Source organism: Acipenser ruthenus, chromosome 8 (genome assembly GCF_902713425.1).
Source record: "Acipenser ruthenus chromosome 8, fAciRut3.2 maternal haplotype, whole genome shotgun sequence".
Lineage (NCBI taxonomy): Eukaryota > Metazoa > Chordata > Actinopteri > Acipenseriformes > Acipenseridae > Acipenser > Acipenser ruthenus.
In genome coordinates, this window is record NC_081196.1 from 17,040,642 (window position 1) to 17,058,157 (window position 17,516).

Genomic DNA, 17,516 nt, shown 5'->3' on the forward strand with positions numbered 1-17,516 from the left:
CTATTTACCATCACTTCTAAAAGAATTGCACAGCCATTAATAGGATCATTCAAAGGAGGTTATAGGAATGTGGTTTACATTGAAAAGCTGCCACCAAAGAAAACTAATAATACATACAGATATGAAAATGAGACTAGATTTTGCAATAGAACAGGGGTGGCCAACCCTGGTCCTGGAGATCCACAATCCAGCAGGTTTTATAGGTATCCTTAAACCATCAATTTCTGAAGAATGTAAGTTGTTGAACAATTTAGCAAGTTTAGAACAAGACTGTCTTGAAATATACAGAATGGTGGGATTTAGCAAGTTATAAACTAAAATGATCTATTTGAAAGAAGCAACATCTGGATCCAGATGTATCACCATCTGTAGTTTAGAGGCTGGTCAGAAGCTACCACCAGCCTGGATTAAGTATGGACCAGAATATCAGTAGTCCCTGATGCAGTGGTACTCAACTTTAATCTAGATCTAATCCAGTCCAGGTTTTTATTCTAAGCAGGTTCTAATGTAGTTAAAGCTGCTAAGAGGCAATTAATTAATTTAGGACCTAGTTGGAATAAAGACCAGGACTGCACTACATCTCAAGGGTCAGAGTTGAGTACCACTACCATGCATAGATCTTATGACAAAATGCAAAAGGACTAACTGCAAATGTATTATCTCAGGATAGGATGCTGCAATCCTACTGGACACGTTGTAGATAGTGATGTTGATTAGACTAACTAAGACAAATTAAGTTAAGATACGGATTCCTTTATCCAGGTTGATGGTACCTTTTGACCAGCCTCCAGCTACAGATAGTGATTGAATTTCATCTGTCTGTAAATCTAGCAGTTTTCACTTCTCAAACTGTGCCATTTCATCCTGCCTCTCTCAGCAAGGCAAGATTTGGATAAACTATTGCCAAAACAAAGTTTCTTTATTTTCACATTTTGCAGCACTATTTTGAAAATAGTGTTAAAGCATACAGTAAAAACAATTCCAGTCTTTGGCATATTATTACAATAAAGGGGAATTAACATACACAGCAACCTAAATCTAATCTATCTCAGGCAAAGACATTTCAGATAGCTGCATCACATCGATATCAGGGTTTACAAGATTGATATATGTATTATGCATATTTATTTTAGATAAGGAGACATGTTCTTCAAAACCAAATTCACCAGCATCAATTCCGTGTATATTTTCTTGTTTGAAATGTCCAGGTGCCCAGTGAACTCAAGCAGAAACCTGCAGGTCTGGACTTTGTACTCCATGGGCTGAGCGTAGGCCAGGGGTGGGCAATTCCGGTCCTGGAGGGCCGGTGTCCCTCCTGGCTTTTGTTCCAACTGTGTTCTAAATTACTTAATTAGACAAATAATTGGTAATAATTGGTCCAATTAAGTAATTTAGGGCAAAGTTGGAACAAAAGCCAGGAGGCACACCGGCCCTCCAGGACCGGAATTGCTCACCCCTGGCGTAGGCAGTCGGCTTGGGAAAAAAGGGGTAAAATAATTTAGAAAACAATAATAATAATTAAAAAAAATAATATAAATACAAATAATTTCAAAATGCTAAAGAGACCTTGATTTTTTTGTTACATAGTTATTTGGTTCTCCTTTTTTAAAAAACAGTTGTTCTCCTTTAAAAAAAAACATGTTTTTAAAGTGAATGCTTTGAAAATATGACCCGTTGATTTTTTTAATTTATTTTTTGGCTGGTGAGACCAACACTAACCTGGTATTTGCTTGCCATTCCAGGCCTGAAAGGCAGTGATGTAATATTATCTATAGTTCTAATGTGATCCATCTGGAACGAGGAGCACATATAAGAAGTGAAATAACAGCAGCATTTATTTACCACTCATAGGCTTCCAAGGGTATATTCCATGCTGCAGAACCCATCCACACATGCCTTTCATGTAAAGGTAAGTTTCTGGGTATATGTATTTTTTATTAATGTAGAAGCTCCAGATGTTGGTCCTGATATCATCTGTATTGGTTTTAAACTGCATTATAAAGATGTTCATTCTTCTTCATACCAATTTTCTATAATGCATAAAAATGACAGATACACAATTTAACAGGGTTACTTATGTGAGTCTTTATAGTGCAGGAGAAAAAGTCTCTAATGTAAACTTACAAAGATTATGTGAGCCCAGATTCCACCCAATTGTTTGAACCAACCTTTTTCTGTGGGGTCTTTGGACCCCATTGAGAAAGTACTACACAATGCTGTTAAAATACATCTTTTTGCAATCTAAAGGAGCTGACATGATGCTGATGTTGTTTCTGCTTATTGTGAGCCAAGCTACTGCTGCACCCAGACCTTCAGTATGTACAGCACCATGTGCTACGTTTATTTCAATTGTCTTTTACTAACCCCTGTGTATTAAGTACAATTCTCACTAACCTTGTACCTTAACCTCTGAAGGTACAACACTGCAGAGTATCCTTCTCCTCCGTGTTGAGCTGCAGGTACTAGAGTCTCTTAGTTCTGTGTGCTGGACAGAGTGTTTCTTTCAGAGGATGTGATGGAGCAGGACACCACAGCATGTGCCCAGTAGTGTTTTAACTGGGAAAGGACTCAGAGACCAAACCACTTGATTTTTAAGAGCTATAAAAGTAGGGCACATCAAGTGAACTTGTAGATAAGTCACCTGAACTAGTATTCACTCAGAAGACTGTTATCACCTCGTACACTCAATGCACCTAAAAAAGGCGAGGAAAATCAATAGTAAAACTGTAGGGACCTCACCTTTAAAAGGAAATACTTTTTCTTCCACACTGAAAATCTTGAAAGCAAAACAGCAGTTGATATTTTGGGTAGCTATACTTCTTTGATAAGAAACTAATATATAGCAAGATCATGTTTGGCTAAAGACATCAATGTTCTACCCACAGGAAAGTGAATCATGCTTGTTAGACATCTCCGAACTCCAGCGCAAGATTAAAGGTCTACAGAATCAGTTACTGATCGGAGAGTGGCAGATGAAGGAACTCAGAGAAAACAGCTGGATGTACAGTCGGGTGCTTTCACAAAATTCAACCAAGGAAACTAATGAACACATGACGCTTCTGCCAACCACCAGTGGGAACCTCATTGTCTATGACCATGGTGGGTATTAAAGCCGAATGACCAGCAGTGGATGGCACAACTACTGTATGCTACTATAGCAATATAAGGACAATGGTAACACAACTACAGATACAATGGAGCGAACCAATAGACACTGGTAATTTGCTGTAGTACCATGGTACCACATCAGTGCCATGTGTCTTAGAGCTTCTGTGCAGTATTTGTACATAAGAGCAAACACTCACTGCCTTTGGAAGCATGGTCCTGTGTGCAGAGTGCAATCCTAATGCCCTGATCCCATATACAGTAACCCTGAGTTTCATCCTTACATTTTTTTTAATGCACTTTTAGTTTTCTGATTTCAGTGTGTCTGCTGGCTTTGTTATCAACAGCAACATGCTTCTTGTATTTTCATCCATAACTCTCCAAACGCTAAATTATAAAACAAAGGTAAAAGTAAATTATAAAACAAAGGTAGAAGTAGAAGAAACCATGTCAAGTTGACAAATGTTTTGCCCATTTTCAGTGTACTGTGAAACGTTTGTCTAATTGACTTACTGTAGTCTCTTATAGTTTTACCTTATACTTGGCTTCCTTTTTTTCTGCATTTCATTGAATAATTGATCTGATTAGATGTCTTCTAAAAATATATTTGAGGCTAGTGTAGATGTTTACATTTAAAAATAATAACAATATAACAACAATGAATCAACATTGTTTCTTCTGTTTGAATAATTTAAGGGAGATCATCTTTGAAATAAGTATCTAGTTACTTGTTGAAAGAATGGCTGTTGGGGGTAGTTGAGGAGTTAGGTCTGAGTACTAAATACTGTGTTGATTCAAATTGTCATTTTTGATTGCTGCCTTCATTGCTTCTTGACAGAGTGAAATGAGTACTGGTAGGTTCTTACACTGTAACAGGTTATAGCAGTAAGGTTTGGCTTGACTCTGAGTTTCTTCCCATGCAGATTGCTCTATGTTGTATGACAGACAGAAGGCTCCAAGTGGGTACTATCGCATCAAGCCCAAGACTGCTGCTGAGCCTTTCCTTGTGTACTGCGACATGGAGGACGGGGGCGGGTGGACTATACTGCAACGGAGGAGAAATGGAGGTGTGGATTTTAACAGGTACTGGGTTCGCCTTTCTCAACGCCATGATGAATATAATTGCAGTCACTTTAGTTCAAGGCCTTCTTCAGCCCAATAATAAATAAATATTGGCACAGCTTATGACTGATGTCCCTTTTGGAATTACCAAATGAATACCACTTCAACAGAAAACGGCTTTGTTTGATTTTCAGAATGTTTTGTTCATAAAACAATACATCACCTGCTAAATAACGGAACTGTAGATGTCCTTGTGTTAGTTTGTTATGTCTGCTGAGGAGGTTATTAATGCTTAACTGTATAACTTCTAAAATACTTTAAACTGTATGTGTCCTCACTGAAACTAAACATATTTACGGTTTTGTAACCAAGGAGAAAAATAGAATTAGGAAATGTTCATAAAGATGCACTTACTCTTAAACATGGACAGACCTACTGGTGTATAACCAATTCAAAAAGCCAATTTCATTATTTTTCTACTTTTTAGAGGGTGGAGTGATTACAAAGATGGGTTTGGCCATTTTAAAATGAAGAACGATGAGTATTGGCTGGGCAATGAACACATGTATACACTTCTCTTGAGTGGTAAGATCACTGTAGGAAATAACTCAATAATGCCAGTAAAACTAGGGGAAAAAAAGCTCTGTGTGCTGGTGAGTGTGTAAAACATCTGCAGTTAGCTCTGTATGCCTGTATAAAAGGTTGTTACCAATTGTTGATAAAATATCAAAACCAAAAGAAGGGCTAGACAAGATCTTTTATTATAGTACAGATTATCAGCAATACTGAGAAACTGGTTCAGATTACAGTGAGGCTACATTATGTATTATTTTTACAACTAGTATTTAAAACCGTGCACATATACAGGAAGTATGCTCCTATATATACACTACAAGTGAGTATATTCACAAAGCTTTAACTCATCAGTTATTTAAATAATGTTTTTTTGTTTTTTTTCTACAAAAATACATTTTGATACTGGTAGTATTCCTGCTCTAAAATTGTGTTGTCTTTGAACAACAATCTCTAACAGTTTGATGAAGAAAGAAAATATATAAAATAAAATGTAAAATGTAGTGGTATTGTGTATCTGCAGGCCTGCATATCTCTGCTGTTCACTGGAATAGCTTCATTATTACTGCAGGTTGTCTTGTGGTCTTCACAAATATCTTTTCACACACCAGAGAGCAGTTTGATGAAGATAGAGCTGATGGACTGGACAGGGGCGGAGGCTCATGCATTCTATGAAAACTTCAGAATTGCTGCTGAAAAGGTCTTACAAACAGTCTTTGTAAATGTACCACAATCTGGTGAACACTGTTAAATGTACTTTACAGAATGTCTAAAGATCAAGAATCATTTCTGATACATTCATTATTTGGGAGGTGACCTGGTCATTGTAGTTTATTGTTTTATATATTGATTTTTGAAAGGGATACATTTACAGGCTATACAGTGGTAACCACACACGTTGCCATGGCTACCCCTTCAGTATTTAAAAATAAATTAGTGTTGAAATCCCTTCAATGACCACCAGGTAGCACATTATATTACATGAACTAACCCCTAACGGCAACATGATGGAGGTCAACTCATAGGTTTACAATTTACAACTTTGATATACTGCTCTTAAACCAGTAAGTTAAATCTATACAAATAATTTGCATTGTTTTCTACACTTCAGTCTGATTGTTTGTTTCTACTGCATGTAGCCTAAATAAACATACCATATATCATATTCTTAAAGTGTAAGATAATGCAATTACAGATTTACACAGGGAACAGGAAATCATGTGTGTTTATTTTGAGTCCCCTACCACAATATATTGCAGTGATATTCACTATTGCTTACAATAAATTAGATAAATGATTGAAAGGGATGTGGGGTAAGATTTTACAAAATAATTTGTGATATCGTTTTAAGTGATGTATTTAGTTGAATCCAGGATGTGATGTGTAATCTGACCAAAAAGGTAAAAAAAAAAAAAAAAAGAAAAATGATGGGCTACAGTTTTCATCTGTATATTAATCATTAGATATCTGCTGAACAAAACACAAAGCAAGAGTAGTAATAGCTGCAGTGACACCTAGTGGCACATTTGTGAAGTTCACAAAGTGTTGTAACCGTAATTGAAATGCATAACAGTACTTCCAGATCTTATTCAATCACGTTGCACATTTCATGGTCAAGCATGCTTATCGCACATCAAAACAAATTATTATTATTATTATTATTATTATTATTATTATTATTATTATTATTATTATTATTTATTTCTTAGCAGACGGCCTTATCCAGGGCAACTTACAACTGTTACAAGATACCACATTATTTTTACATAGAACCCATTTATACAGTTGGGTTTTTTTACTGGAGCAATCTAGGTAAAGTACCTTGCTCAAGAGTACAGCAGCAGTGTCCTATAAGAGGACATCTCTCAAATAAGAGAGATGGAACTAGAGACAGAAAAAAGAATGCAGAAAAAACCCTTTTCTCATCAGAGGATAATTAGCTCATAGTGACAGAATAAAGCCTCTCTGTGTGGTCACCTGAACTATAGGAGTGTCTTGAATAAGAAGCCACCAGTAATCGCAGCCACAGCTGGTGGCCAGTTAGTTCATGGTTCATGGCATTTGTTGTTTTTCATGTATTTCAGGATAACTACAGGCTGCAGTTTGGCCTCTACAGTGGAACTGCTGGTGACGCACTGTCGGGTGGAGGCAATGTGGAACAGCAATGGTCTGCATCTCACAACAGCATGCAGTTCAGCACCCCTGACGCAGACCATGACAGATTCATACAGGGCAACTGCGCCAAAGAAAACAAAGGAGGCTGGTGGTTTAACAGGTAAAAACCTAATGGATAAGAACAGCATTATATGATGAAATGAAAGTGAACATCTCAGGTGTCATTGAAAATCAAGAATCAGCACTTTTCCTGCAGTCATTGACCTGTTTTCACATGTTGAACCCAGAAGAAATCTCCGCTGGGCCTTGAGGGTGCCTGGCCAGCTGAAGCTTGTTACATGAACTATTCCCAGACCATTTTTTCTTGAATGGTTTGTAAATATAGAAATGTGCAAAGTTTGTGTCAGTGATTGAGGTTAAATATGAATATGGCACTGTAGCAGTTCATGTTCTCTGAACACCACCTGTAATGGAACTTCACAGAATACCATCTGCTCTCCCAACAATATATATATATATACATTTTGTTTTTTCTGTTGAGGTGTCATGCAGCCAACCTTAATGGGAAGTACTACAAGAGAGGGGAATACAAAGCCAAACACGACAACGGGGTCCTCTGGTTCACCTGGCGGGGGTGGTGGCACTCCCTGAAATTCACAACCATGAAGGTCAGGCCTCCGTACTTCATGGACAGTCTGGGGAGTGGAGACGGGGGCCCGATCTAGCAGAATGTGGAATGAACAGCTCTATCCCAAACAGGGAACAAGACATCCTGCTTTCAGTTGAGTCACCAAGGCTATTCCAGCATGCCACCCCATCATTACTGCTAAAATTCTACTTTTCAAACTGCAAAAGTCTGTATTCTGTAAATGTCATGAAACACGGGTCAGCTTTCCGGCAACCTTAGAAGCAATTTTGTAAATCACATTTGGAGAATGTTTTCCACATGGAACATTGTAGATCAATCCAGAAGCCTAGGCTGTCTTCCTGTAATGCCCCAGAACTGTCTAGAGGCATAGGGAATGTTTTAGTAGTTTTATTAGGTTCAGATGTATTTGAATTTCACAGAGCACATGTCAATATGTCAACACACACTCTGTCTTACTTCAGGTGGAAAGACCCTTATTAACGTATACTCTATATTTGATATTATACTGTTTGTTAGACTGAGGTAAGCTGTGTATTCATGTAATCATACATTCTGAGGTGAATCAAGTTGACAAACATTTCAACTAGTGTACAGTGGTTCAGAAAAAGTTAAGTGCATTGTTATGTGTGCATATACAGCGACTGTTTAGTTATCATGTGTCATTAGAAATATCTGTAACAGGAATATTGAGTAAAAATAGTGTTGTATCTGTGCATATTTTTGGTACAGGAACCTAGAATGCATCACACAATAAAATTCTTATTTTATTTATAAAACCTATCAACAATTATTACAGGGACTGAAGAATATTAATGTAAATGTTGTATCTTTGTCTCACCACCATTCAGACTATAGGAATATCTTTATCTGTGTTCCTCAAAATAGGTTTATTATTAAAATAAAATGTTGGTTTAAAATGAATAATAATAATAATAATAATAATAATAATAATAATAATAATAATAATAATAATAATAATAATAATAAAGTCAATGCATATACAAACTTCTTGTCCTCAAAATGTTATTGAAACTACCTTTGAATTTGGTTATGTTACACATCCAGGAAAGACGGAACAGTTCAATGCTTTTATGTAGATACAGTTGGTGCTGCCTAATCAGAATTGCTGCTTGAATGGGATAGAACTCTGGAAGACGGTTCTTCCCACTACTATATCTGTCGTTTAACTGGCACATCACTTTGTTTAATTAGGATACAGTATTTTCAAATAATGAACAAAGATCGCTTTTCAGAGCAAGACCGGTTCATGTGCACAGTGCAGGGAGTACATGATTATGCTGTGACTTGAGTAAATTGCGTAAACCACATTGAACTCTTGAAGAAGGAGTCTCCTGTGGTTTCTCAGGCTGCTGTTGCAAAGAAAGTTGGCATGTCAACATTGCAGGTGCCTCGCTTTGTGATAAGATGTGATTTCATTCTTAAAATAAATAAAAGGCATATTAATTTTGTTTAGGAGTAAAAAAAAACAATTGACTCGTATTTTAAATTATGTATTTAACATGTAATCATAATGTGATGTGATTTCATTCTTTTTCTTTTCATTTAGAAACAAAAAAGTGTGACTAAGGTTGTCTCAAATGCCTCTCGTTTAATTGGCACTACCGCTTATGTGGGATATTTTTACTTCTATCGAGGCGTCCTGATAAAGCGGTGCTGACTGTACCAAGAACTGTTGATGTAAATGGTATTTATTGCATTGCTTTTCTAAGCAGGGCATAAACATTCATATCACCATCTTCTCAATGCTGGGGGCACCAGTTTCCTCCTCTTCTCCATTGGATCCGAAGTACCCAGATAAGTCAATCATGCGGCGCTCTGATTCAGTGAGACCATAGGATGAACTGTCATACAAGGTGTATTCAGGATCCAGTGGGAGGCTCCGGCACTTGTCTCTCCTGTATTGTGAGGGGCTTAGGGTGGCACTCCTATGGCGATTGTATGTCGCAGAAGAATCAGCCTCCTTCCTCTTCCTGGCCATTATGTTCCTGTGACTGGGTGAAGGCCCTCTCCTGTTTCTGTTGGGTTCTACTATGTCCACTCCTGCAGTCCAGCCCTCAGCCTGGCGGCCACTTAACAGGTCATGTTTATTGACGCCGGCACCAGGCTGACCTGCATGTGGGTAATACGCAGAAGCCTCGGTAGGTGACACATTGCCACTCCAAGGTGAACATCTATCAGCTCTGGCATCCCCTAGTTGAGATTTAGGCCTAACTCCTCCCCTTTCCAATGGCTGGTCCACTACCCTAGCCCTGGAGCTGTAGACAGAAAGCTGCCTGGGTGTAGAGGTGGACATGCTTCTTTCTCTGAAGGGCCTGGACTGTTTGGTTTCATGAAAGCTCGCTGTTCTCCTGAAATTAGGGTTCCTGAGATAACTTCGGTCAACCATTTCCACCCAGTCGTCCTGGTATTTATGGCTGCTGTACCGAGCGGTCGCTGGGTGAGAGAGGAGCCCTGGATTCCGCTGAGGAACACTGAAGTCCACTTTTGGGCTAACCCTTTCTGGTTGAAGACTGGAGTGAGGGACCTTGGGTTCCAGAAAGGGAGATTTGATCCGGAACCTGTTCAGGTTGGCCTCCTCTTGACTCTCCTTGTCCATGGGTGGCACTGTGGTGGCATCCAGAACAGTGTCGTTGAGGGGATTCTGGGATACGTGGTACATCTGCGTCGCCTCTTTCAGACCTTTCTTCTTCATCTCCTTCAGCTGTTGATGGGCAAGTCGGTACCCAAAAATTGGGGGCATGATCTTCTGAACGCTTGCTTGGGGGTCACCACTGATAGGTATAGTCTGTTCCAGAGGAAAGTGCTGGCTCCTTCTGTAGCCTGAGGTCATGTTTATGCCATCGTCTGCCGAATCTGGGTTCACATCAAGGCTTTCAGAGAAGCTCTCTCGCTGCTGGCTCTCATGGTAGATGTTGACCTCATCTGAGTTCTTCCTGAAGTTTGGGGAATGCACAGAGTTGTGCCTCACTGAGCTACACTTCTGCACCCTGCATAGTTTCCTCCATACCGTGATGAAGATGGTGGAGATGATGATAAACAAACATACGGAAATCCCGGCCACAGTCACAATGTTGCTGGCTTGCGTCCTTTGAGGGTGAAGTGGTGCCAAAGTTGTTGTCTTTATTGCTGTGTTGTTTCAAAAAAGAAAGAAATTAACTTAGTAACTTAATATGCTACTGTACCTTTGCCATGTACAGATCTAATTTTTGCCATTGGGGATTATGGTAAGACTGTTGTTTGGTTTCTTATTATCAAAATGTGGTTCAATACACATACATTATGTAAACTACAGCTGGAAGAAAGCAGTGCTGCAGAGCAGAAAGAGGCTATTAAACCTGCAATAATCAAGGCTTTAAAACAATTTTTCTTACCTCTCATTGTGTTACAGGTAGCAGGACCTAACTGATTACCCTTGCATTTTATGTTGCATGCAGGAAACTAATTGGGGGTCAAGCAGCATCCTATTTTTAATAACTCCCTATCTTTTATAAGCATCCCTGTGGCCTCAGTAGAGCTCTCAGATTCATGTCTAAATCTCCTAAGTACACCTGGTATACCAGAGTGTAACTGTTGCCCTGTCCCCCTACACAGAATACCACATGTGGTATTTCTTACGTCCACTAGGGGCAGAGTGTAGCAGGGGGAGGAGGTTATTGGTTACATTCCGGTGCACAAGATGTTCTAAGAGGTTAGACATGATTCTAAGAGTTCTACTGAGATCACAGTGGTGCTTTAAAATTTTAAATAGTCACCAAGAGGACCGAAACTGTAAATGATATTAAGTGAATCTAAGGGCAGCAGTGTGGAGTAGTGGTTAGGGCTCTGGACTCTTGACTGGAGGGTCGTGGGTTCAATCCCAGGTGGGGGACACTGCTGCTGTACCCTTGAGCAAGGTACTTTACCTAGATTGCTCCAGTAAAAACCCAACTGTATAAATGGGTAATTGTATGTAAAATTAATGTGTAAAAAATAATGTAATTGTATGTAAAAATAATGGGATATTTTGTAACAATTGTAAGTCGCCCTGGATAAGGGCGTCTGCTAAGAAATTAATAATATTAATAATTATTTAATAATAATCTAAACAACAAGAAATCCATATTAGGTGGCTCTTAAAGCTTGTATAATGAAATGTGAATTTTCGTAAATGTATATGGTAAATTGTGGCACAGCTATAAAAATGATTAGGAAAAGAGTTGGAATGAAACTAAAGTTAATAACATTTTAGAACACAAGAAATCGATGTGTTTTTTTATCCTCAGTGTCCTGTACCTGTGCACTCCTCCAGCGAGCACGGAGAAGTTTCCTTGTGAATTCCAGCACAGTGTGATTTCTCTGAGGAGGACCCCTGGCACTCGCGGTACCGCTCCCTCACCCCGTCACCACAGCTCACACTGCAGGGGCTCCACCGCAGCCACTGACTCCATGTTGCTACAGGGCAAAGGGTATTTATGCAAATTCAATATTTTCTTGTGAAAGTAACACCAAACTGATCATTTTACAAAATTAGGGCACCTGTGGGCCGCATGTCGACCCTTAAAGCCCACTGTACAGGATGTTTAATTTCTATTTTTGTTAAAAACATAACAAATAATAAGTAATATCTTGAGTCATGCACACATTATAATGTGAATTCGATTTTACTGTATTTCATATGCTACTAGTAAAGAAAATGAAATGATGGATTCTTGCAGCTATTTAAAAGCCATACTTTTGAGCTTCACAGCATTTTAATTCAAGAGATGGCATGAAGGAACACAGCTGACATTGAAAACACATCGGTCATAGGAAAAACATTGATTATCACTCGAAGGGCGAGCTGAAGCTCAAACCTTCTGGAGTTTGAGTTTTTGTAAATACCAGAAATGTAAAAAATACATTTTCTTGACAAATATTTATATAAAAAATATGCTTTGGAAGTTTTAATCTCCGAGAAGCAACCAACGTATTTTATTCAACCCACAATGTCGGCTGCATTCCTAAATAACTGGAAGGGCAACACATAAGAGTACAGAAGCATTTGGCAATTTGTGTTCACTAATAGATATAAAAATCAAATGCACCCTAATGTGTCCATCATTCATATTCAAAAATGTGAGATCTAATTGATTTACTGGAATAATTGTGTTACACTGAAATACATTCAACACTAGGGCCCAATTAGTTAACAAAACATCCTCAAATGAATGATAAAGTAACAACATGCAAATGAGTAACATACCGATGTATTTTAGTGGCTGATAACTCATTAGTTAAGTGAATGGCTGAACATTTAGTAGCAGTAACTGTACATACAATTAAAATACCTTCACTGTGTTAAATATGCTCCCTTGAGAAATAATAAAACATATACATTAATAGGGAATACAAACCTACGTTCCGTTGTACAACAATGCAGCGCTGAGCCCCACTGGCAGAGCGGCTGGAGTTTAAAACAAACTCAAAACAGTACTCATTTCTCCCAGGGTAAAAGAGGGAGCAGTTGAATTCAGTTTTATTATTTCCTTTAGTTAGAAATTCCTGTGCCACAAAGATGTTTTTTTTCCCAGTGGCGCTGGAACTGTATGGATACATTATGACCTTGCCTTCCGTAGAAGCACATGGAGGGGTGACCAGGTATACCACAATAGAAGCCTCACAGCTGAATGTGTGCTGGTTTTCAATATGTAACCTATACCTAAAAACCTGGGACAGAAAGAGCCGTCCGGAAGACTTGATCTCCAGATCAGCATGGCGGGACCTCAGGGAAACCTTGATAAAATTCCCCTCTCTGAAAGGGAACACACACGCCAGTTCTACCCACTGGGTTTTCAAAAGCGAAATTTGCTTTCTGATAGCTGCCTTCATTTTATCATCATAGGACCTCCCCACTTGAGTATATTCCATATAGGTGACCTCCAGGTAGATAGCTGATGAATTAATACTGAAGGGACAAAAATATTCTTCAGTACTAGAAATCCCTATCTGAAAGGAGTTCCCAGTTATGTTGCTTGTTCTTCTGACATCAATGTTAAATGAAGGCCACTGTACCAGCAGTACCTCACTCAACCACAGGGTGTCATTATGGCTTAGGTTACCCTTCTCAGGCTGAAGTCTGAATTGAAATTTCCCAGCGTATTCAAAGCAAGAACAGTCAAACTCCATGGTGCCTTCAGACTGGTTCACCGGCACAGGCTTACTGGCCACTGTTTTGTTAGTGAGAAGGTTCACCAGTAAAACTGTCATGCCAGTGGCTGTTTCGTTGATTTCGTACTGGAAATCCACAAAGATGGACTGGTTGCTTAAAGCGACATGCCGTGGTTTCTTTAAAAGGATTTCTGCAAGAGCTGTAACACATAAACATAAAATAAATGAGCAGTTTCATTGCAATTGTTAAAGTCAAATCATATTTAAGTATGGAGTGCCAACTATCAGGCCTCTATTCCAAAGTAAATCAGACCTTCTCTCTTGCCCATCATGACTGAAACTGATTTGCTGGGTTCCCTCTCGATTTCATGTCAAAGAAACAGAATTTGCCACTTATATATATATATATATATATAGTAGATAATAGCAGTAATGGCAAATGTGCTTTGATTTGGTATTCAGTACTTTTTAAATATGATGATTAAATCACCAAATAGATTGTTCCATCTTCAAATACAGCAATACAAAACAGAAGGGCTACCACAAATATTCTTAATGTATTACCAAGGCAGAATAATTGGGCGAGACATAAGGGTTTCTTATACACTAGGTCACCTCCCAATCAAAAAAAAGATGTAATGACAAAAAATAGAAACACCTGTAGTATGTAGAACTCACTCACTTTTGCATGAATGGGCTGCATCTCACAGGACTGTTATTTTATGCAAATAACCTCCCTGCATGTATTCTGTAATATAGCAAAGCTTTATCTCCTTGCTATAGTCCGCTTCAATCACAATGGACAAGACTTCCTTGAAAGTAGATTGGTTGGTAGGTGCTTTTGTATCCAAGACTGCACAAGGAATACAGGCTCAAGAGAGGCAGCCTTTCTAGAGAAGAGACCACACCCCAATAACTTACCACAACCACAGAGTATCAGCAGCAGTACTGGTGTGAAACCTGGCCAGGTCTGTTGCATTCCGATTAATGAGACTGAGTATCCCTTCACACCTCATGTCATTCTTCACTCCAGAATTCAAGGTGCTGTTTAAAAAAACCCTATTGATTAAACATGTTTTGTATTAAACCTTATGAAAGTAAATTGGTACAAATGCAATGAAAGGGACTAAATCCGATTCAACCAACTGCACCTTCGTGACAGTTATGTGAATCTGGTTACATTTTAAATGTGGCTGATGCACAAGAATATCTACATATACTTAATAGAAGCTAATTCTGAACAAATCTATATGAGTTGAGCTGGGATTGAATTGGCGAAGTATTCAGTTCTATTCCCTTGATATTTTTTAAACACAATAGGCTATAGTTTTGTAGCATTTGACCCATTGCCAATTCTATTATTAAATTGTTTCTTGTAGTTTAAGAACACAAGCTAGAATTTATATTCTGAATTATTTTCATAAGATTTCCAAGTATATGTTCCTCTTTTGAACACAAGGTTTTAAGTCGTCCTAATGTGTTTGTAATGTGTTATATTATCACCAGTATTTCTGTAAGGCACAGGATTCGGCATAAATTAAATGTCAGTTTACATTATTTACTTTATAAAATGCTGTCCAATGTTCCTCAGATTCATTGTAAAAACTGAATTTAAATCCCCGCTAATTTATTATACAGTACTACCTTTTTTCTTAGACCGAACCATTCAAAACATCCTTCTCTGCTTTCTGAAAAAAAAGAATAAGAATTTTCTACAAGGCCATCTAGATATTTTTTTTGAAAAGCTCTACACTCTTAAACACAAAAAACTCAAGTCGTTCACAACTTCAATATTTCTTAAATAACCATGCATGCGAAATGTAGTCAAGATATAAATACAGTAGTACAGTACCTGAAGTGTAAAGCAGGATTTGCTGGTGTGCTCACTGGATTAAAATCAGAAGCGTTTTCAGCAATTAAACGACAACGTACTCAAAAGATTCATTCTATTACATACGATAGCACATTTGAAGTTTTTTAAATAAAGTCTTAGCATTTGTCTCTATCCCAGCTGACAAACTACAACGAGTGACACACCTAAAGGTCTCACGCTGACGAGATGAAATAACGGTATGAGTGCCAACCGCTACCGCAATAAATTTGGCAGATGACGCTCCCTCTACTGGTTACACCAAAGTGAGACGCTTACCAGGAAAACCGACTCAAGGAAACAGATAAAAAAAAGTGTAATGTATCATTATAGTCTTGACACACAGGTACAACATTTTTATCTACGGTAATCTCTGCATCGCTGAAGTACATACACTGTAAATCAAGTGTTTAGGTACTAAACATAAATATTATACAACAGATTAAACACATTTTTGCATTAATATACGTTACACTGTAATGTTTATTTTGGTAACACGTTTTTGTGCGTCTAAAGTGTATCCACTTAACAATAAATATTTGTTTAATTCTTGAACATGTGGTTTTAGTGTATACATGCACTCCATTGCATGGATGAATTTACAAATTAACTACAGTATGTACAATGTGATTTTTTTTGTTTGTTTGAATTTATTTGACATTTCACTAAAACATTGGGGTAAGGGTTTTACATAAAACGAGTAACAGCTGCCACCTGAAGAGACTTTTGTGCAAATGGCCTGTTCCTCACTGGACAAATTAAAGTTGCATGGCCACAGACCTGATACACTTTGAGGAAGAGAGCTGCTAGTATGAGTCTGCACCTCAGCAGCAACCTGCATTTAGCTGTTTTTAGGTCACCTTTAGCAGCATTCAAATCTAAACCTAGACATGCTGATGTCTAAAATCTTTTAAAAACATAAGCTAGGGCAGCACAGTAATGTTTCTGTGCTGCATGAAACACTGTATTTCACTTGCAGCTTGTGGACAGATATTATCATGTTACACCGCAGGGACTTTCATAAGGAGTTCCACAAAAGGCCCAACTACAGTATATGGTGTAGTGGGCCTTCTGCAACAAATATTCTAGAAGTTTGGGATCCATTGATGAACTGCAAAGGAGCATGATGGTAGTTTATCCTTACCCTACCATTAGCTACAACCACACTTTCTGTAATTACACCTGTTTTGATATTCTCCATTAACTCCTAAAATACAGATTTTCTGGTACATTTTCAACACACCTTATTGAGAAAGAATGGAAAATCCGGGCTGTTGTCTCCTTGCTCTTCGGTTCAAAACAAATATCTTTCTCTCATGATGTGTCAGCAGCATATGACCTTTTATGTTCTTATTTATATACGAATACACCAAGTCTTAAAAACATGTTTTTTTTTTTTTTTTTTACTTATTTATCTTATAACTTATACCATGTTTAAAATCATAACAATGTTATCCATTGAAATGTATTTACAGGAGTGAAGCATTTTCTGTCACAATCAAGTTTTAAACCTAAACAAAACTAAAACATGGGTGAAAAATGAAGTACAAATTCCCAGTCGATCTGCTTTGTTAGTAAATTAAATATTAGCACCGTGACATGTATCCCCTGCCACAGCTACTTCTACAAAACTAGAGCCATCAGTAGGATGAAAAAGCAGATCATAAACTTCATCCACTGTATGTGCACACACAAATATAGGAGTGACATACAGCTGGACAGAAAGGTAAGACAGAAGGACAGGTTCCTCCATAAATACAAAGTTTCGATACTCTCATGGCAAAGACTACGTAACACAATTGGATATGTGGTTCTCTATTTAGGAATATCAAGGTACATGTATTTAGTGAGCAAGGGGTCTGACTGAGCAAAGCAGGTTGTGTATAGGGTCTCTTGTATGAAAAAGGTGAATCTCCTGCAGTTTGGGAGAGAGACCTGAGAATCAAATCAGAACAGTGTTACAAAGTAGCTACTTGTGTGTCACAGCTTACCTTT

At 38.1% G+C, this 17,516-nt stretch overlaps 2 protein-coding genes across 5 annotated transcripts; one reads left to right on the forward strand and one right to left on the reverse strand.

The window, feature by feature from the left end:
• Window positions 1–1,797: 1,797 nt before the first annotated feature.
• Window positions 1,798–8,425, forward strand: LOC117405265 (fibrinogen-like protein 1). The gene is made up of 8 exons (XM_059028634.1): window positions 1,798–1,909; window positions 2,248–2,315; window positions 2,886–3,099; window positions 4,029–4,188; window positions 4,655–4,752; window positions 5,352–5,440; window positions 6,825–7,015; window positions 7,397–8,425. The coding sequence occupies exons 2-8, from the start codon at window positions 2,256–2,258 to the stop codon at window positions 7,578–7,580; spliced, it is 996 nt and encodes a 331-aa protein (XP_058884617.1). The 5' UTR covers window positions 1,798–1,909; window positions 2,248–2,255; the 3' UTR covers window positions 7,581–8,425.
• A 574-nt stretch (window positions 8,426–8,999) lies between these two features.
• LOC117406635 (thrombospondin type-1 domain-containing protein 1) lies at window positions 9,000–17,514 on the reverse strand. Of its 4 annotated transcripts, none has more exons than XM_034010813.3 (6): window positions 15,504–17,514; window positions 15,296–15,339; window positions 14,573–14,695; window positions 12,898–13,851; window positions 11,798–11,956; window positions 9,000–10,651 (listed from the first exon to the last, which is right to left on the reverse strand). In XM_034010813.3, exons 3-6 carry the CDS (start codon window positions 14,628–14,630, stop codon window positions 9,249–9,251), a joined length of 2,574 nt encoding a protein of 857 aa, XP_033866704.3. In that variant the 5' UTR covers window positions 14,631–14,695; window positions 15,296–15,339; window positions 15,504–17,514; the 3' UTR covers window positions 9,000–9,248. The 4 variants fall into 4 exon arrangements, with proteins under 4 accessions (XP_033866704.3, XP_058884613.1, XP_034778554.2 ...); XM_059028630.1 differs by having other exon boundaries at window positions 14,573–14,710; XM_034922663.2 differs by lacking the exon at window positions 15,296–15,339.
• Between the last annotated feature and the right edge of the window lie 2 nt (window positions 17,515–17,516).